The sequence below is a fragment of the Lissotriton helveticus genome, chromosome 9, assembly GCF_964261635.1.
Source record: "Lissotriton helveticus chromosome 9, aLisHel1.1, whole genome shotgun sequence".
In the NCBI taxonomy this organism is placed as follows: domain Eukaryota; kingdom Metazoa; phylum Chordata; class Amphibia; order Caudata; family Salamandridae; genus Lissotriton; species Lissotriton helveticus.
In genome coordinates this window covers 552,610,220-552,633,006 of record NC_136070.1, presented here as the reverse complement: position 1 = coordinate 552,633,006, position 22,787 = coordinate 552,610,220, and the positions used below count along the sequence as shown (strand labels likewise).

The 22,787-nt window shown below is 43.8% G+C and overlaps 1 protein-coding gene across 1 annotated transcript in view; it reads right to left on the bottom strand.

The window, feature by feature from the left end:
* The window catches only part of LOC144781544 (solute carrier family 22 member 6-A-like), a 573,094-nt gene extending 550,696 nt beyond the window's left edge, over positions 1–22,398 (bottom strand). Inside the window, exon 1 of the mRNA XM_078660449.1 lies at positions 21,719–22,398. Coding sequence (XP_078516575.1) covers positions 21,719–22,120 — 402 coding nt within the window. The 5' untranslated portion in view covers positions 22,121–22,398. The remainder of the gene's footprint in view (positions 1–21,718) is intronic.
* Positions 22,399–22,787: the final 389 nt, after the last annotated feature.

Here is a 22,787-nt window from a genome sequence, read left to right as displayed (position 1 = left end):
CCTTATTCAACTCCATAGAGGAAATCAAAAAGTAGTCTAATTTGGTATATGTCAGATTGGGGCTAGAAAAATAGGTGTAACCTGGATCTAAGGGTTCCTTTACCGCCCACACATCCTTGAGACCATGTGACTTCATAAGAGAATAGAGTGCTCGGAACACTTTGGGTTTCCGCCCAGAGTAGTCATCTGATTTATTCCAATCTACTGAGATATTTAAATCCCCACAAAGCATTATGGGCGTTGGCAAATTAGCTAGTTCCCCTTCCAAAAAGTCAAAAATTTCAGGATCATCCTGATTTTAACCGTATATCACACATAATGTATAGCCTAAATTAAGTTCCACTATCACCCATCTCCCTACGCTATCAGCTTTGTGACGCTTAGCTCCCCCTACAAAGGGTTTAGCTAAAATGGCCACACCTCTGATTGTTGACGTTTGAGATGAGCAAGCTAGGATTTCAAACCCCTAAACTTCATCAGATTTCTTTTTACCCAAGGAAGGTGGGTCTCCTGTATACAAAAAATATCAAATCCTGGGGCTTTGATGTATCCAATCCAAAGTTCGACTCAGGAGCAGCCATCTGAAACTGAACTCAGACAAGACGGAGGTCCTCATCCTCGGACCCAACCCCTCAGCCTGGGACGATTTCTGCTGGCCAACCACTCTGGGGACAGCACCCACACCCACCGACCACGCACGCAATCTTGGATTCATCCTCGACTCCTCCCTCTCCATGTCCAAACAGGTCAGCGCTGTCTCCTCCTCCTGCTACAACACCCTCCGCATGCTGCGCAGGATCTACAAGTGGATCCCGACCGAAACAAGAAGAACGGTGACACAGGCCCTCATCAGCAGCAGGCTGGACTGAGGCAACGCACTCTACGCCGGAATCCCAGCCAAACACCTACGACGACTACCGCGCATCCAAAATGCCACTTCCCGACTGATCATCAACGTCCCCTGCCACAGCCACATCACCCCCCACCGGAGAAACCTACACTGGCTCCCCGTCGACAAGAGGATCACCTTCAAACTCCTCACCCACGCACACAAAGCACTCCACAACACCGGACCAGCCTACCTGAACAGCAGACTCAGCTTCCACACCCCTCGCTGCCAGCTCTGCTCCGCCAGCCTCGCCCTCGCCGCCGTCCCCCCCAATACAACAAACAACCTCAGGCGGCAGATCCTTCTCCTACCTCGCCGCCAAGGCCTGGAACACCCTTCCTACCCACCTACGGCGGACCGAAGACCTACTTGCCTTCAGAAGACTCCTCAAGACCTGGCTCTTCGAACAGTAGCGAAGCTTCCCCCCCCCATCCCTCCCCTCAGCGCCTTGAGACCCTCACGGGTAAATAGCGTGCTCTACAAATATATTGATTGATTGATTGATTGATAGCAAGGAAGAGCAGATGGAAGCAGGAGGTGTCGTATTGGTACTGGGCTATGCTCGATACAGTGGGGGTGACAGATCCCGAATTTCAAAAACTTTGGTGTAATGTTTCTAGTCTAAATCCTAACAACATCAAGGATATGTGGAGGGACTCCTTTGCGATGCTTCATGCAGTGGTTAAACCTGCCCCACTTAAAAGAAGTCATCTTTATACCATGCATAGGGCATATATATCACCCAAAAAATGTGTAAAGATCACTGGTTTAGAGTATTACTGCCCTAGGTGCAAACATCTTGCAGCCGATGACTTTCACATGTTTGTAGATTGCCCGGCAATATTAAGTTACTGGATCGAAGTACAGGAATTTCTGGTAGATGTACTCCACAAACAACTGGTGGTAACTCCGGGAACAATCCTCTTTGGGCAAAGTTCAGATTATCATCTTAATGACCTATCGTCCAAATTTATTTTTTACGTAATTATCCTAGCAAGGCGAGAGATATGTAGGTCCTGGAAGGATATAAAGGTCCCTACTTTCTCAGAGTGTCTGAAACACATAATTCTTATAAGTGAATCTGATATGGTGTGTGACAGTATGAGTCATGATAGGGTTTGGGCAGCTCTTGTTGCATGGCGGAATAGGTAACGGATATTCCAATGATTCCACCCGGCTCTACTGGCTCTTTTCCTCGAAAGTTACGTTGGGTCACCATGGTAGCATGAAATGGAGTGGACTAAGAAAGCAGAAGTCGCTTGAGGGTTACACACCTCTCTCGTTGTACGGGTCTCGAACATCAGGGCCGGAATCGGGGGATCAGTAGAGAGAGGTTGTGGATTCCCATTAGGAATGCCCATCATGGTATATAAGGAATAAAAAAAAAATATATATATATATATATATTCTTGATGTCCTTTGGCATGAGCTTCCAACTGTCCCCCAGTAGCCCAATAGCTCCTTGACGTGGTGTGAAGTGGATTCCAGAGCTGAGGCAGAGGCTGTGGGTGTAGAGAGCTGTTTTGCTCCTCTGACAAGATGATCATCTGCCCTGGGTCTAGGAACACAATTAACTTCTTCAATGCATGCATACCCTGTTACTGCTAGATGTATCTCAGACCTGATGCTCTCAGTAGTCAAACAAGCTCCAATCCTGGTGGGAGAGTAGCTGCACCCAGAACCCATTTTGAGTGACCACAAAGTTGTGGTTGCTCATTTCCTTGGTCACACTTCTAGTGTGGGCACATGAGCTCTGCCCTCTCGGTTAAGGCAGGGCCAGGTGTCGCCTCCACCCATAGGGTAGTGCCAGGCACAAATATGGAATGCCTGGGAACACTCTTTAGAAGGCCCATGGACTGGTGAGAGACAGAAGAAGGACTGCACCTGCTGTTGAGACATGCGATAACCACAAGGGCTGCTTCCATTTGTACCCAGGACAAAGAAAAGGATTTCAGAGTGAGTTTTTCTTGGAAGAGCCCAGCTGACCAGTTTCTACTGGACCTGCCCTTGACCCTGCTGGTGTTTCTGTAGTCCTAACCCCCATGTGGTGTCTCCCCATGTCTTGGACTATTGACTGGTGTTATAGTTTACTCGCCTGTCCTCAAACTGCAGGAAGTGGAACTTAAAAACATTTTGCCAACTTTCTGCCTGGACAACCATCGAAGACCAGGGTTGCCTTCAAAGCCGCACCCATCAAATGACAAGGCGAAACCTTCAACTTGGCAGCATGTCCCACTGGAGGAGATTAGACCTTTCGAATTTTGAACATTGATGGCTTCACCGGGACCAACACTGAGCAGCATTCGATTGGCATTGAGGTCTTCCTGCGCACACACTTTGGACTCACTCAGAGCTTTCCAGTCTTCATCAATAACACACCAGGACCCCATCCTTCAGCAACCTGTCATTGTCGAACCCTGCTTCAGATCCAGCTTGCAGCTTCCCTTGCCTATGACTTGTTGACAACAATTATTTCTTATCAAAGTTCTCAGGGTCAGAAGGTAAACTGTCCACCAAGATGAACCAGGTTCCCAGTATTCAACTGGCAATCCATCGCAATTGCCCTTAACTTTTGACTGTATCTCGGATAGGGGTGACTAGTTGCCCCCAGTTGGCACTTTGTAATTTCTAGTGCTATTTTTATTGAAAAGTTCAAACATTCAAATCTCTGGTTCCCTAGCATTTAACTTTTGTCATTTTGGTGTCATTTTGCAATTAATATATTCTCTATTTTTGCAAATTGGAGTGTGATTTTTATCATGTGTTTTGTGATTTTTTTCTGTTTTGGTACTTATAAATGCTTTGCCTATTTTCTTAAGTTAAGCCTTTCTGCTCTGTTTTACAAGTACCAGTTGTTGAGCTCAGTTTTAAGTTACTGAAAACTTTACTAGATGCTCAGGAACAGGAATATATACCTTTGCATCACATGTGTTACATCGTATGCCTTTACAACGCTGTCATTACAACGATGGTGTTGTTACAATGCAAACTATTGCATCGCAAGATGTTTCAACGACTTTTTGTAGGGGTGCGGGCTGGATTTAGGAATAGTATAATTTACTATTCCTACTCCAGATGTGCAACAGCAGGGAAGGTGTTGGATTTTAAAACGAACACCAATGCGCCCCCTACAGCAAGTCGTTGAAACAACTTGCGATGTAACGACCGCGTTGTAAAAGCATGCGATGTAACACATGCAATGTTATGTCTGTTTCCCCAGAAATAATGAGATTATTAGTTGTAGTGCACCACCATGCAGCCCAACTAATAATCCACTCTCCTACATTGGTGTAAGATTATATTGTGATTCTGGTGTCAAGCTTTTGTTTTATTGTGTTGTGTTTTTTTCTGCTTTGTTGTGTTATCTTGTTTTGTTTTGTGGCCCACTGTTGTGCTTCTGTAAAAGAAAGTGTTGGAGCATTTCTTGTGTCGCTATTTTCTATTTCTGTCTTTTTCTGTTCTTCAAGTGCGCCATTGTGTTATTTTATGATTCAGTAAAAGTCAAATCTCCCCTAGGGAAACACCAAACTACATATGTACATTCTACATCCACTTTCAACCCAGCGATGCACCAGTTTCTTGTAAATTAGACAACAAGTGTCCAGACTTGGAAATAAAATGTTAATCCTGGTATCGAAAGAAGACTGGGTCACAAGGAAATCAGATAACTATCAACATGCCAGTGCCTCCAAAAGGTAAACAAATATGACTTTGGTAGAGTGCGTTGCATGTTATGCAGGTTGATGTAGCTGAATCAGCTCGTGTGCAATCCACAGCGCTCGGCACTGTCGTCTACTGGCACCGCACTTGGACCCACCAAGAAATGCCTTTTTTTCCTCCACAGCTGCTTCCACGTGCAAGGACGGGCTGTGCAGCTGGAACACCAGAGGGACGCCCTCTAGCGTCTGGTTTTAAAGTTAAACAGGTAGATTATAGCCTTGAGGTAATTACTTTAGCCACAGCAGCTTCAACAGCACTGCATGCACTGCCAGAGAAGAAGTCAATCTGCTGCCACCTCCGATGCTCACTCCTATATTCTGTGAGAGGTGCTAGAAGAGATCAGCCCATTTCAGTTGTAACTTATTCCAAGCCAAATTATAAGGCACGGCTCTGTTATAGTATTGTTGTGCTAAATGGCCAACATCGGATATGTTATCCTCTGCATCTGACATTAGTTCAGTGCCCGACAGTGAGTCGGACACAGAAGCAGCTAGGAACGTTCCGCGATTGGGGTTTACCCGGTTCTCGCTGGCGCAGGAGGTGGACTGTCTGCGGCAAGACAGGCGAGACACCCTACGACCCAGGAGGAAACCCAATCTGCCCATAATGAAAGAAACAACAAAAAGCGGCAACAACGACGCCAAGCAGCTCCAAGAAAACCCCAAAAAGAAGTACTATCCCAAAAAGAGATGGAATCAAAAGAGTTAATGTCAACACACAATGCTAGCCATCAAACCACAGGCGACTCTTCTATCCTCAATCTTACGCAGGTTGCTCTTACCTAATCTGACATGGCCATTCTATCATTGGGATTAATTTACAGTCCGGCTTGCGATTTCAACTACGCCAAGACTCGAGTGGATTTGTATAAATACATGCGTAAGTTGAAACTGAAGAAATACTTTTTGAGCAACAAATTCCAACCTAAAATGCCCGGTATTGTAGTAGCTGATTCTTCACCTGGTTTGGCAGTGAATGACTTGGAGTATTACAAGATGAGACGTCTTTGCGTAATGAAGTGCCGAGCTCGGGGTCATCACAAGAGCAGTTGGTTTTGGACTCACCAAGTCACACGCGCTTTAAATCTAAATCTACCTTTACACCGCTGATGCTGCATGACAATATCAATATTTTTCATGAACTAACGATCTCTGGGATAAAGAAATTGTGTACCACAATGTTAAAAGAGAAACAGAAATACTGGGCTCAGAACAACAGCTACAATAACTTGGTCAAGAAATTGCAGGCGGATAATACCATCATTGTTTGCCAATCCGACAAGGGGGCAATGTCGTGCTCTGGCCTCGGTCTCTCTATTTGGAAGAGGCATACCTTCAATTGAATGATGGTTTATGCTATAAACGTTGTGATGTGGCTACTGTGAAAACAGTTCAGGCTGAATTCTACACGGTCCTGATGGGATGGAGGAGTGCAGGCCTGTTGAGCCTGGAGGAATTCAAATTCCTCAAACAAGATCATCCGGTTATGCCAGTTTTTTATTTGATCACTAAAGTCCATAAAAACCTTCAAACCCCCCTGGCAGGCCCATCATCTCTGCCATAAGTGGACGGCTGGAAAATACTACCATTTACATTTACTCTTTTCTCCAGGATTTTGTTAAATGTTTGCCATCTTATTTACAAGATTCTGGTGATTTCCTTAGAAAATTGGACAATGTAGTTTGGTATTCTCAATGCTGGTTAGTGACATTGGACGTTTCAGCCTTGTATACTAGCATTCAGCATAATGACGGGTTGAGAGCCATAAAAATTTATTTGGGCACCAGACAAATTCAAATGCATGAACATAACAAAATGTTGATTGCCATGATTTCTTTTTGCCTACACAACAATTTTTTCATGTTCTACAATCAATATTTTCAACAAATCAGAGGGGTGGCCATGGGGGCCTGCTTTTCTCCCAGTTATGCCTGTCTGCATATGGGCTACTGGGAGGATCAGGTCCTCCATGGCGTTTTCCATGACATTTGTGCTGAACATATGGTACACTGGTTCCGCTATATTGATGATATTTTCTTTATATGGCGTGGTTCCAGACAACAGGCGACAGATTTCATTGATAGCATCAACAATAATGCATTTAATTTACATTTTACATCTAACATCAGTCAAAACCGGGTTTGTTTTCGTGATGTGGAGGTAGTGGTGAGCAACAATCACTTGGAGACTGTTCATTACAGGAAGCCCACAGCTGGGAACACGGTGCTGCACGCCAAAAGTCATCATCCGGCGCATCTGATACGCAGTATCCCCTAGGGGGAGATGCTGCGTATCAGACGCATCTGCAGCACTGAGTCCCATTGTAAACAAGCCCACCTAGCATGCAGAGAGCGCTTCTTAGCTAGGGCTTATACTAAGATAGCGATAGACAGGGCTATCCGGAAAGCCAATTCTGTTCCGAGGAAGGAGGCCTTGCTCTACAAAAAATCTCGAGCAGTGATACCCACGGAAACTAAGCAACCGGTTAGACTCATTCTGACGTCTAACCGACAGCACCAAGCTCTCCGTAAAATTGTTAACAAGAATTGGAACTTGGTCTGTCACGATCCCATCATTGGCAGTTTGATGTCTAAGAAGCCTGACATTGCCTTCAGAAATGCACGCTCTATGAGTGATGCTCTAGTTAAATCTAGTCCTGAGGTAGTTACCAATGTCACATTGTTACAGGCTAGTCAGGGTTTCCAGAAGTGCTCAACATGCAAGGCTTGCAAACATGGGGTGAGTCGTACAGAATATGTTACACCTTTCTCTGACACCCCCGGATTATCCACAGTCAGCTGGCGTGCAGAACAGAGTTTGCGGTATATGTGCTGGAGTGTCCGTTTGGCCTGCAATATGTTGGTAGTACCAAGCTGCAGGTCCACAAGCGGATACTCCAGCACATAAGGGCCATCAACACCAGTGATGCCGCTTACCCTGTCGCACGCCACTTTAAGGACTGTCACGGCAATAACAGTCAGCTGTTAAAGTATTTTGTTATAGATGCAGTTCCCCACTGAGAAGGGGAGGGAATCGGGAAGCCATCTTACGATCATTGAAAACAAGGTACATTGTGGAGCTTGACTGTAAGTCTCCTCTGGGCCTCAACGCGAGTGAGGATTTCTATACATGTTTATAGTCTCCACCTCACCTCTCCACCATTGCACCTTAGTAGATTGTAAAATTAACAATGAGTTTTAAGCAAATTCCCCCGTCATTTGTACATCTTGACAAAGGGTAGTCTACAGGTGCCAGCCCTTGTTTGTTGCACTATGTCAGTGTGGTTTTTCTTTTTCAAAACCAACTAAATGTGTTTTTAACCTCTTTTTTTTTAATGGAGTTTGGTCTCTTATATCATTTATTTTGCACTGGTTTTACACGCTTTTTTGAGCATATGTTACATGTGGTTTATTTTGGCATTTTGATATGGTTTTTAATATCAATATTTATGGATTTATTGAGGGTTGATATAGATTTTACCCACTTGGGTTTTATCGCATCAGGGCCTTGCCCTTTTGTTTTAGTAATCTAATCAATACTTCGGTACGCCCCTGTTGCCATGAATTTATGCATTGACACTTTATACGTTTTGTATATATTTATGAAAAGGTCTGTCAATATTTATGTGTTGCCTTTTATAAAACATTATAAGTCAACTACACTAAAAAAACTAAAAAGAAATGTTGTAAGGGATTGTAACACTTATGTTCAAACCTTTATGTAGTACTAGCAGCCCGTCCCGACGTCCGGGTATGAATTGCTGCCGGCCAGTAGTATACTGTTTTGTAGGATTTCGTTTAGATAGCATTTCTTATCTGTGACGGGCCTGTGAAACACTCCGATTCACAGTGCACTGCTGATGCACTTAAGAGTGCGCGTTCAGTAGTGTGTGAACTCGAGTTTCCCTACTTTATTTTTCCTTGCAATATTATATAGCGCGAACTCGACAACATGGCATGAGCACAATTTACATTACAGAAGAACACATTCATTTGTGGTAGGCACGGGGAGACAAAGCGATTTGCCTAGAATCACAGGATGTTGAGCTGATGCCGAGATTCGAACGTAGCTCCCTAGCTCTAAAGTTCGCAATTCTAAAACTTGTGGCGGGAGGTGTGTCTAAAAGGGTATGTCGGTGCTGGCCATCAATGAGAGAGACCTGTGCATTTTTCAAATGGGTGGTGAAAAAATATGAGTATGTTGCTGGAGATGTGGGCCGCCGTGCCACCAATGTACTTAACGGGGGTGGGTAAACACCCATTATTCCGCAACTTTCTTTCCGCATACAATCACTCCGCATACTTTCCTTACGAAAGTACCATGACTCCTGTTGTAACGTGATTCACAATGATGGTTGACTCAGGGTCACTATATACTATCATACCAAAAATAATTTACAAGCGGGAGTGGCCTAACAAAAAACTAATGCCCAAAGATATAAACCCTGGGGGGTATCAAGGTGAGCAGATAAACTTACTAGGTTACATGGCAACAGATATTGTGTTTAAAGGAAGATCTTTGAGGGGTAAAGTGTATGTAGCGGAATCTGGGCCCCCTATTTTAGGGTGGTATCACCAATTTGACCTACATATCAGAATTGACCCACACGCTGTTGAACAGGTTATGGTGGTGGATGACCTATCAGTGGAAGACATCTTGGAGGGAGGTAAAGGTGTTTTCAGAGATCAGCTGGGCAATCTAGAGGGATATGTACACACAATAAAGCTCAAAAGTAATGCTGTCCCTGTACAACACAAACTGAGAAAGGTTCCCATCATGGTAAGAGGTGAGATGAAAAGAATGTTGGATGAGATGCTGTCCAATGGAGTCATAGAGCCAATTGAGTGCTCATCATGGATTTCCCCTGTTGTAATTTCGCAGAAGGCTGACGGAAATTTTCGTTTCTGTGTTGATCTCAGGAGTTTGAACCAAAATGTAATCCCTGACACTTTTCCCCTACCTAACATAAACGAAATGATGGTATTGCTTAAAGGTGCAAAGTACTTTTCGAAACTCGACCTTCGTCATGCTTACCATCAGATATGTTTGCATGAATCTTCGAAACGCTTGACAGCCTTCATCACCAACGAAGGGATATTTCAATTTAAGAGGATGCCCTTTGGGCTATGTTCAGCTGCAAGTGTGTTTCAGAGGATGGTCAGAGGATGGTCACAGAGATTTTCAAAGGTGTAAAGAATGTTATTTATTTCCAAGATGACATTTTGGTGTTTGGTGAGAGTGTGAGTGACCATAACTCTGCCTTGCAAGATGCTCTTGCGAGGATTTTAGAATCTGGTTTGACATTGCGCAAGGAAAAGTGTTCATTTTTGGCAACGGAGGTGGAATATCTGGGGCATTCCATCTCGTCTGATGGTGTGAAACCAAAGAGAGACCTACTGGCTTCCATAAAATTGGCTCCTGTTCCCACCAATAGAGATCAAGTACGCTCATTCATAGGGCTAATTGAGTATTACTCAAAGTTTGTGAAGAACTTTGCGAGTAAAACTGAACCACTGAAGGTGCTCTTGAGGAAAGGAGTCAAGTTCTGTTGGGGGGATGATCAGGAAAAGTGCTTTGATGACATTAAAATGGAGATATGTAATGCAGGCATTTTGGTTCCTTTTGATGTACAAGGGAAGACTATTATCACTGTTGATGCAAGTGATACTGGCATAGGGGCTGTGTTATCGCAGTGTGATGGCAATAGTGAGAAAACCGTGGCATTTTCATCTTGTACCCTGACTACCACTGAGCGCTGTTATTCTGTTATAGAAAAGGAAACCTTGGCAGCTGCTTGGGGTGTGGAGTATTTCAGGATGTATGTATGGGTTGTAGGTTTAAACTTCGCACTGACCATAAGCCTTTGTTGAAAATACTCTCGCCTAGAGGAACAGGAAAGGGGTGAGCCAGACTGGCCAGGTTAGCCACCAGACTACAGGAGTACAATTTCAATGTTGAATTCATTTCGGGCTGGCGTAATGTACAGGCTGATTGTATGTCACGTTTATCCTTGAACTGGGAAGATGTAGACAAGACAGGAGTGTCAAAGAAAGAGAGAGAAGGAGCTATCTCTTGCGTCGAGGATGTGATTCAGTAGAGTTGTGGCGCAGTCAGTAAAAAAGAGTGGGCAGAAGCCATGTCTCATGATGAAGTTTTGAAAAACGTTAAGAACCTCATATCTAAGGGTAGACGTAGGGAAAGCACCTTGCCAATCAGCGTTAGACCGTTTAATGCAGTCATTGATGAGTTATCTATTGTCGCTGATCAGGTCATCATGCGTGGTGATAAGATAATTCCCCCATTTGACATTCGTAAAAGACTCTTTGATTTGGCGCATGAAGGGCATTTGGGCCAAACTATTACAAGAAAACGGTTGAGAAATGAATTTTGGTGGCCTGGAATGGACGGTGATGGGGTAATTTGGGTGGAGAGGTGCAGTGAGTGCTGTGAATGTGAGAAGAGACTTAAGGTGGGACCCCAATCCGTCCCTAGTTCCATCCATGACCCCGGTGTAGTGTGGCACAGCATATGCCTCGATTTTATCGGGCCTATGCCGGGCGTTCACCCCAGCAAAAGATTCGGTTTGGTGGTTATGGATGTCCATACTCGAAGGCTCATTGCTTACCTACTCCCAGAAATAACCACCCGAGTTACTATTAAAGTTTTGCGCATGATTTTCAAAGAGGAGGGTTATCCCTCAGTCCTTATTACGGACAATGGCACCCAGTTATCTTCCAATGAGATGAGAGAATTTTTGAGTGAGTGTGGTATTAAACATTCGTTCACCACCTTGTACAACCCACAATCCAATGGGATTGTTGAGAGAGCTAATCGCATGATTAAGGGCGCGATAAGTCTGGCACTCACTAATAATCTTGACATAGAAGAGACTTTGAGTGAACTGGTGTGGGCCTATCGCACGACTGAGAATTCCACTACTGGAGTGGTTCCCTTTATGGCCATGCGGGGCAGAAAACCAGCTTCAAAACTAGTGCCTCCTTGGATCCGAGAATTGGTTGAGGGGAAAAAGGGTGGTGGTTGCGATGTGAGCATTCCTGTACATGCTTCCAGGGGAGTGCACGACGAGAAAAAGAACTTGTCCAACATACTTGTAGGTGACTGGGTCAAAGTCCGTTCTGGACGATGGGTCAGAGGTCTATGTAAGTTTCGTGGACCCTTCAAGGTAAAGAAAGTGTACCCCTCCTATGTTGTGTTGGAAAATGGGGGAAAATGGAACCTACGTAGAGTACTGCTCACGCGACCATTCTCCTAAAACCTTGATTAGTAATGCTGTCACCAAGAATTCATGTTCAGGTTACATGTTGGCCCATGATCGTCAATTGCTTGACAGTGCTCACACAGGCACAGAGGTGAGGGCGCCAGGCCCTGGTGGGGACAACTTGAGCACTGGTCAAAGAGCTATTAATTCAAATGATGTGCCTCATGATTTTCATAGTGCTCAATCTTGTCAGAGACCCTTTCGGGCCAGGAGACTTCCACAAAATTTGCACGATTTCATTGTAGGATGATTCATTGTTTATATTCTATGTTTCTGCTCCCTACCTGCCCTGCCCTCTTGTTGTCCTTTTCCATAACTTTATTCCCTACCTGCGTGTAGAGGAAAGGGGGGTATGTTGTAACGTGATTCACACCGTGGTGCTGCTTCACGCGTCACGGTGGAATGTTGGGAATGTGAAGGTTCGAAGTCGAGTGCCGCACGCTGACAGCTCACTGACGATCTGCTGGCTGAATGCGGCGGGCGGCGCTGATGTTGTGTTGCTGTACTTGAATAAAAGTTTGAACCTTCACTGTGTTTCCGCCTCATGTTGTAAGCTACAACAACTCCGCAATGCCATTATAACGCATGGCATTACATTTTATATGCTTTTACCATGCATACATTTACAACTAAATTCGTTGTAAATGCATGAATGGTAAAAGCATGTTTCTTTTTAATGTTTGGATAAGGCAAGTATGGGTATAGGGGTATATTTTTTGCGGGAACTGAGGTATATGTTTTGGAGTGTTTGGGTATTTTAAGGGTTCAGATATAGTTTTGGGTTATGGGGTACAGGGGTAGTTTTAGGGTTTAGTGATAGGTTTGGGTTTTGGGGTACAGGGGTATTTTTAGGGTTCAGGGGTAGGGTTGGGTTTTGAGGTACAGGGGTATTTATAGGGTTCAGGGCTAGGTTTGGGTTTTGGGGTACAGGGGTATTTTTAGGGTTTAGGGATAGGTTTGGGTTTTGGGGTACAGGGTATATTTATAGGGTTAAGATGGGTTAGTGTTTAAGGGTGTTGGGGTATTTTAAGTAAGGGTGGGTTATGATTATGGGGTGCAGGGGTATTTAAAGGGAGCAGGGTGGGATTAGCACACGATATGAGACATGGCATGAAGGGCGGAACACACCACACGCCCCCAGCGTTTGTCACGCCCACAGCACACGCCCACAGCTCAATGCAGACACGCCCACAAGGGACTACTTTGCTGGCGCGGTTCTTTTACCTTTTAAATGTACCTACATACCCCTGGTTCCACGAGCCCTCCATACTGTGTGTATTTTCCAAACTGACTAGGCAGTGTTGCTTAACATACTGGGGGCAGTGTGGATGCTGGCTTGTCCATAGTGCTTTCATTTTTACTGCGGAATTGTGTAAAAACTGGTACTTCAATATGTACTTTGTATGACTGAACAATTTTGCTTTCTGTTGCAGGACAGTGTGGTCTCTGACATCATGGCGATAAGTGTAATTTAATGGAAGTCTACTGCTTTGGAACTGAGCCTGTAGTGACCTTATTCTGGAGGTAATAAGTAACATGACCGTTCCTAGCACATCGAGCTGCAGCCCTGGCACCATGAACAGCTCCTTGACACAGTAGAGCATTCTGTGCCCTGGTAAGCACCTCACTCACACAGTGGGCCGCCCTGACCTGTTTGTGCCCCAGTAGTCACCCTTGTCTGGCTGGTGTATTGAGCAGTGCTGTAGCATATACGAGAGGCATCCCAGACCGGCTGACAAATTATCATAACATTATAGGCAACACATTAAAATACTAGAGTAGTACTACAGTATAAATGTCTACATCTTATTTGAGCAATATTCACATATATAAAGGGAGTACTCAGGCACTAGAAAGCGGCACTCACATGATAGATTCCGGTGCATGTATTTGTTTGGGTTATTAACAGGCACATGGTCAGTGGTGGACATTAAGTCGTGACGCATTGTTTAATACTCGGTTAACGTTAGATTTTATAGTAGAAATTTATTTGTGGGGCACACTTGGCAAATGTGCTTCGGATGTATTTTGTACTGCCCATGCCATTTCCACCTATTCTCGTACATCAATCGACTCTTTTGAAAAATACTGGGCACTATGACAGACTGAGAAGCTATGGAAACGATCTGGAATGTTTTGCAAGTTCCATTTCGGAACTGTTGTTAAAGGTTATGGGCCAGATCGGAACATTTTTGCTAGATGTTGTTGTATATATTTGGTAGTAACTAAGGCAGTGCCTGGAACAAACATCTATTTATTACCAGATAATTATGAAAACAGAGTTGTGGTGGTGGTAATGTGTTACAATAAATCAATCAATAAACTTTTTTCCGGCAAGAAAAGCAGATACAATGCTACAATAAAACAGTCATGTTAAAATAATCAAATATTAAAATTACATGATAGATGCAAGAAAGAGGCAAGTCATAAACATGATAGACATGCAATTAAACTCATTCAAAAACATCCTAAAAAATCCAAGTCCTGAAGGAGGCACACAATACAACACTATGGGGCATATTATCAAGGGCAGTATCGGTGATTTAGCGGCACTTTTTGACGCTAAAGCGGTGATATTCTTATCGGCCTATTAACAAGGCGGCGCTAACATACATTAGCACATGTTAGCAGCCGAATTTCTAGCGCTATGCATCTTAGCGATATACATCGCTAATAAGATGCAAAGTAGGCGTGCCATCCTGTAACAACATGAGAAAGGTCGGTAGCACAACATCGCAGTATTTACAACGCGGCCCGCAACCTCGTAGCGATGAAAAAAGTCCTGCTAACCACAGTTTTTGACAGATTTTAACCCCTCAAAAAATCTGACTTAGCCATCTCGTCAATGGGAGGTGGATTGTCAGGCTAAGTCCAACATGGTGTATTATCAAGGATTTCCCTATCACTGAGGTTTTATCGCTGGATTTACAGCGATATGCACACATTTTGCCGCTGTTGCTGGATTTTGTATCGCATTGGATATAAGCGCTGATGATAACGCGCTAACTCGGCGATGGAATCCAGTGATAGCCGGCGATAAGTAAAACAGCGATGAGCGGGCTTTGCGATATTTATTGCAATTTCTTGATAATATACCCCTATATTTATACAGGGTAGGTAACTGGTTCCCTATACGTCTTGTATAATAGGGTTGGCAAACAATCAACCCACACCCCCATCAATTTTCAGAATTATCAGCCCTTCTTTTTATTTTCCACATATAGCCCAAAAATGTGGCAATAGAGCTAGAATATAATGGGCGAGGGTCAGATCTCAGAAATTTAAGAGCTATACAGCAACGTGTGCCCAGATGCTTACAAATAGGCTCGATCCATCTTCTTCGTGATTTATCTTATATAAACCATGGGCCAGATATTCAACAGTAGCATTACAAACAGGGCAAAACAATCTATCATTTAAGGCCCATATTATGAGTAAATGTAGCCACCCTGAAGTGAAAGTATAGTTCCCCATCCAGAAAAATAGTAATAATAAATGTATAGGGCTCCAGATAACTAGAACGTTCAAAATCTAATGTGTAAGAAAAATTCTTCTACATATTTGTCATGTTGCATTTTGCTATGGTTATTTTGTTGTGTTGTGTACTGCTTTGTATTTGTTGAGGTGCTATTCTGCTTTGTGTTTTAATATGATGTGTTCTGCTATGCTCTGTAATAGTCTAGTGTGGTAAAATGCTGCTGAAGCTCCTCTACTAATTCAAGACAACTTTCAGATCAAAACATTAGCAGAGGCAAGGCCTTGAATTAGCACTTCCAGTGCTTACTTTATGTGGTATGACCCTACAGTGTTTTAAGCCAATGTATATGAAATATTATGCCTTAAATTCATTATTTGGTGCCATTTTTAGGTCTTCCCTAAAGACAGCTCTTACCTATGGTGTTTGTGAACGACCTACTATGGACTATACCACTTACAGTTGAATTAGAGACCGCCCGTTGCCTACCATTCATTAGCTTAGTTGTCACTATCATTTGCTTGCTTCTTATTTGATGGGTTGCCTTCCTCTTCTTGTGTCCATCCCTCGTTTGGAGCATAGCCTCATTACCATCTAAGGGCTGACACACAACGCAGGATACACTCACGACCCTACCTTCACAGCTATTCAAAAAGTTACCTTCAGCCATCTCACCATCGCTCACCTTGACGGACCACTACACTGTACACTCCACATCAATGTACCCTTCTCCATAATACCAAGGCCAGCCAGCAACTTCAGATGCTAGTGGAGCAAGAAAAGGATTTTCAGCAACTTGATCACAGGCTGCTCTAACACACTACCCCCCCACCCCCCCTTTGAAGGAAGCCAGACAAACAAGAACCAGCACTCAAGTCTGCAGGTATACAAAAGACCTGAGAGACTTCAAATATTACTGCAAACAGCTGGAGGGAAGTTGGAGAAGCTGATGAGATGCCAACAAAAAGAACACCTACAAATCCACACTTAAAAGATCCCACGCCCAGATCAGAGCAGCCTGGAGTGGGAACCAGCTCCAATAACTGCATAGAAATCTTCAACATCATCAGAGAATTCTCCGACCTCTCAGCAGCCACCACCACCATCACCCCATCACAGTACCTCTGCAACAAACTCACCTACTTTTATCACAACAAAATACTGAAAGATGTACAGTAACTTTGAATCCCGACACACTTAAGAAGACCCTATCAGACTATTGCCCACCCCCACCAAGAAGAACCATCAACTAATGGACTGGACCCCCCTCACCACATAAATCACCAATGAAATTATGAAATCTATCTTCTCAGGAGCCCTCATCTACCCCAGCTCACACCATATCTACAACTTGGGAGGAACCTTGATCTGCGTGTACTTTACACCATCATCAACACCTCCATCCACAGCGCAACATTTTCAGGCAACTGGAAACATGCCTTGGTCAAAACCTTCCAGAAAAAACCCTTGTCAGACCTGAAACAACTCAGTAACTACAGACCAATCTCACTCCTGTCCTTCCCTTCCAAAGCCACGGAGAACACAATCAACTGGCAACAGTCCAACCATCTAGAATAACACCAGCGTAGAGGAGAAACTGCAGATCTCATCCTCCTCAACCTCTCCACAGCTTTTGATACCATATCCCACAGCACCATCATCTCATGATTCCACAACTCTGGGATACAAGAAGCTGCCCAGAGACAGATCACCTCCTTCCTCTCCATTACAACCCTGCACGTCAGAGTCCCACCTTACACCGCTGAACCCAAAAACCCTGTCTGTGGAGTCCCAGAAGGATCTTTCCTCAGCTCAACCCTTTTTAACATATACATATGCCTCTCATCCTGGTCATAAGTGCTCATAGATTCAAAATTGTCTTGACTGCTGATGAGACTCAGCTCATTCTTTCCCTCGCAGATGATAACAACACCACTAGGACCAGCTTCACAACTTGCATGACCATTATGGCAAACTGGATGAAAGAGAGCTGCCTAAAACTCAACATGGAGGAAACAGAAGTCCTGAACTTTGGGTACAAGAGCTCTCCATGGGACTCCTCTTGGTGGCCAGACAAATTCTGACCCACGCCCAACTCTACAGACCACGCCAAAAAACTCTGATTCATCCTAGACAAAACACATATGATAACCTAACAGGTGAACACAGTTACCTCTTTCTGCTTCCTCCTACTATGAATGCTATGCAAGATCTTCAAGAGCCAACATGAGATGCACAGACACCCAGGCTCTCATGACCAGCAGACTGGACTACAGCAATGCACTCTATGCCGGCCTCTCCAACCAATCACAAAAAGACTCCAGGCCATACAAAACTCTGCCACCAGACTTATCCTAGAGATCCCAAACACATCACTCCCCACCTCAGAGAACTACACTCTGAGAACGACACTCTGAATGTGCAAAAGCTGCACATTCAGGATACTCCTCCACGTCTACGAAGCACTTGAAAAAGGTGAACCTGCCTATTTCAACCACTGCCTTAACGTCTATCATCCATCAGACAACTATACTCAATCTCTTTCACTCACATGCATCCCTTTCATTCACAAAAGCAAAAGAGAAGGCCAAACCTATTCTACATTGCTTCTCCTTCATCCTTCCTATTCTCTATTATGTTGCTCCCCTACTCCTCACAGTCAAGGCAAATGTTTTTTTGTTGTTTTTGTTGCAGGTCCGGCAGCTGCCCTACATGCCACTGGAGTCAAGCTAACCTGGCTGATGAGGGGTGAAACCCCAAAACCGGTCCAAGGATACTTGTTTTCCAGTCCAGGGAAATTCTGGCCTGGCAGTTCGGGCTGGACTGTTCTCTTTTTTTTTTTGTCACTCCAAGAGGGAGGGCTATGCTCAGACGTTGGTCCTGTGCTCTCCATGCCACTTGAGTCAAGCTAGTCTGCTGATGAGGGGTAAAACCCCAAAACGGTTCCTAGGATGCTTGTTTTCAGTCCAGGGAGGACGTGGCCTGGCAGTTTGGGCTGGACTGTTCCCATGAGACATAGGGTCAAGACTGATTTGCATATGGCTGGGCGTAAACTGGAATGGCATGGGGAGCAAACAAACAATGGATTTAGGCTCAGATGTTTGTACTGGGGTGAATGTTTGACATTGTTCAACATTCTGTCCATGACACGTTCTTTTTGCATTTGTCACCTCTAGGGGGACAGGTGCCCAGATGTGGGTCCTGTGCGCTCTATGCCACTGGAGTCAAACTAGCCTGGCTGATGAGGGCTGAAACCCTGAGAAACCAGACCTAGGATGTTTGTTTTCCAGTCCAGTGAACAGACCTAGGATGTTTGTTTTCCAGTCCAGGGAAAACCTGGCCTGGCACTTCGGCCGGACTGTGTCAAAATGGAATTGCATATGGCTGGATTTAAGCTGGAATGGATTGGGGAGCAAAAAAAATGATTTATGTAGGCTCAGATCTCTGTACTGGGGTTAATGTTTGACATTGTTCACATTCTTTCCATCACATGTTCTTTTTGCTATTTACTGTCAGGCTGCTCCACGGTGTGGTGTTTTTTACATTTATGTTGCTCTTTGCCCCCGTCCAATTCCGGTTGCTTCTCACCTGCTCCTCCATTGCTCCCCCATCCTCGCAGTCCATTAAATATATTGTTTTATTGTTAGACTTGGCAACTACCATTTGCTGCCAGATCACGCTGAATTACAAAAAACACCCTTTTCCACAAAAGAATATAAATTTTTATATTTTCTAATCCCTGTGGTGTTTGCTATCCTGGTTTGACAAATTGTAAAAAAAACTGGCGCCTGTGTCATTCCACTGGTGCGCGCATGAAGGAGAGATATGAGCGTACTTATATCATCGCACTTTGTTTCTTTTTTGGCCGATGCTGCAGAGCATTGGCAGAAAACATTGGCAAACCCAGTAGGTCAACGAGAAAACAGCCACTGACCTTGCAATGCTTGTTTTCTAAAGGTGTTCATGTGGAACGAAGAACATCCTGATCACCACTGGTAATGGCAAGGTCGCTCATTTAGTGTAATATTAGAATGTGGGCTGGTATAATTTATTTATTTTATCCCAGGCGGTTTACGGTCCAAATGCGTTTCCTATGGCACTAGAGAAATGTTTGCACTTGCTTCTGCATTTACAATGTCCTCGTTACTGAGGACAGAAACTCTGTTCTACTGAAAATGTGATGAGGCAGAACATTTTTGAACTGCCATGCATTTTGCAGCATTTGCTTTCTTGCAATTACAAAATTGTCGCACTTTGTAAATCTTTTAGCAAACCACTGAGATGGATAGAAATCAGGAAACACGTTTTAAATACATATCATAGCAACAGCCTGATCTCAGTGACATGTTTGCAACGTTTCTGTCATGTGGACGTCTGTGATGTTGCATTTTAGAGCTTGGCTACCCCAGATCTTTAGCCTTCTCATGTCACGTGGTTCTTTCATGTCAAAATGGTTGCATTCTGGCATTAATTGTCCGGCAGCAAAAAGATGACAAGATTTGAATCTTGGTAACTCAGTTTTTATTACTGGGTGGGCATTGGTGCCTGTGATAACTGAGGGAAGGTTCAACTCATGAAATATGTTGTCTTCAGAAGCATACATCAGACTGATGCTGTTGGTGAAGTAAGTTAATCACAAAGAACGCACATTCACACATTCAAAACAAGACTTAAATGTATCTCTATTATTATCATTCATGTATTTATTGTCCATTTGTTTATCCATTTAATGTGTTATATTATGATAGTACCAACACCAGGGGATTTACAATAATTGCATTGATTCACATGGGCAACAACACAAAAGTACATTAATTGTACTGCTGCCTGTACAAATTTGCTTGAACATTGGGACCGGGTGAGCTTACAAAATGCAGTTCCTACACTAATCAATCGTAAAATCGTCGATTTTGTGCACAAATGAATGTACAAATGTCAGTACAAAGTAGGCCGCAGTAATCTAGGCAATTCGTAAATGATGCACGACTGTATGCACACAAACGTGCAATCTGTAATTTCACCGTTTTGATGCCAACATTCCGTGCAGTCATAGGGTACAGAGTTAAACAAAGAACATAATATAATTTCCTTTGTCCCACAATTTTGGCTGAAGCATCTTTAGACGCTAGATTATTACATATTGAGTTTGCTAGCGATGACGACTTCACTCCCTGCCAACATGTACAAACTTCATTAAAAGACAAAGGGTTCTTCATTGCCCCAAGATGTATCAATTAACTTAGTCGGATTCAGCAACTACTGGTTATTGTTTGGGTACTTGCAAACATTTCCCCAGGCACAAAAAAGTTTGGTCTGTGATGTGTCCTTGGGGCCATTGATGCCAAGAGGGTAGTGGTGAGGCGAGGGGGTAGGAAGATTGAAGGTAAGGTGGGTGTAGGCAAAGGGAGCAATATACATCTAGTGTCTGAATGGAACAATGTGAAACCAGAAAACCTGGCATTAATCCCGGCTTCCCCGCTTTACCAAATTCTGTGATCCTAGGCAATTGTTTAATTTCACTTTCCCTACTTTATCTTCATAATCACATACAAAAGGACCCCGAAATTCATTATTTCGGTGTGTGCTCTGTACGAAACTGCTTCTGTGTTAAAAACATTGTGTTGTTCCTGTATAATAGTAACCAAAGCCACCCAAAGAGTGCACATAGCAACTGACTTGCCTCGTTAGTTCACTATTCGAATTGTTGTCAGGGTAGGGGGAAGAATGAATGTTTCTCAGTTCATGTTTGAAAACTCACTTTTACTTTTCAATGTACTGATATATAATCAATCAAATTAAGGTGAAAGGTTTTGCATATTAATTAAATACACGTTTTGAATTTTGAAGACACTGTCATATTTTTAAGCAGCAAGATTTAGTGTGCTGTTTTAGGCCCATTTTCCTATTAATATTGTTGTGTATTGTACCTTTTCCTAATTTACTTCAATAAAGCTCTTTAAACTAACCAAAAAAAAAAAGGTGTTTCTGAAATTAAGCCCAGGACTCTCTAGTAACTTTCTTTCTGTGACACTAATTAACCTTGAAATAAATGGCAGCCTATTTAACATCTTTTAATTGTTAGTGCTGAGTCTAGTAAACAGTAGCCCAGTGCTCCTATTGACCAGGTGGCCTTATGTAAATATCAAGGGGGGGGGGGCTTGAATATGAATACATTGTTGTACCTAGAAGAAAGATGAGGGCTCCTCTTGAAAGCAATGTGCTGTTACTTTTGCCCTGGTTTGGGCAAAAGGTAAACTGAAAACGACAGCATAAGTAGAGGAATCTTCAAAACAGAGATCATGGACAAACTCAATACATGCTGTTGTCTCATGAGTGCAATTGCTTTGATCTCTTACCTCCGTGATGATTGTGGAAGCAAATTCACTCCGGTCATAAATCCATCCATCCAAGCAGGACTCCGTGTCTGCTCTTGTAGTGTTGTCGCGTGTGATGTTGGGGTTCACCAACCTCCACTGGGCTTTGGTGAACCGCAGGCACTTCTCAGGTCTTTGATTCTCATCCAATGGGATGAAAGCTCTCAGGGCCTCGGTAGAGCCCAACTTCTCGGTCACGTTGGCCCAGGTGGTGTCATTTTCTGTGGCATGGATCTGGCAGTGATATTCTGGGAAGGCGGCCGTGAAGTTCTGGAGCAGGTTGTGGCTGGCCATCATCAGGATGGGGATGGCTAGCAAGGTGACCTGAATATACTGAAAGCGGCCCATGCCGCCGACCTGGTCAAGGAGATCTCCAAATGCCATGGTGGCCCACGCAGGAACACAGCAAGCGAGTTTAATCTGAGGTAGGTTTGGGAAATTATGCTCCCCCAAAATCAACTTGTAGGGGATAACAGAATACTTATGTATGCCTTTAATATACAAAAGTACAGATATACTGAAACCAGGAGTGTCTTTATTATTAGCAGACGGTGCTTGTCTCAAGTCTGTTGAAGGCTAGAGTTGCTCCTAGTTCCAGACAGGCTGGTCCTTGATTTAACCTTGCTCCCCGAGTTGGCTTGGAATTGCTGGAATTTGCCCTGCTTTTCCTCTTCTGCCTTCAGATGCCCAGCGCGGTCCAAGCCAAAGCTGCTCGTGTCCGGGCCTTCTATGGAGGAATGGCCCGCGCTTACTCTCCGGACTGGGGAGATGTTCGGTTGAGAAGGAGGGAGGCAGCGGTTTCCACTCCCAAGTTGCGGCAGGTCGTCGAAATGATTCTTTCCTAGATTATATAAGATTTCGCTGCCTTGCCAAGTTAAAGTTTTACTTTTATTAAGTAGGATTAACTTCGACAGAAGGAACAAGTAACAGAGGGTATTTCGTTTATATGGGGTAAAGTGCATGCGCAAGATAAAAGTGTGCCTTGGCCGTGTTAGCAGAGGGATTTTGCAAGTACCGTTACCAGGCAATGGGTTTAAAGGGATTTACGATT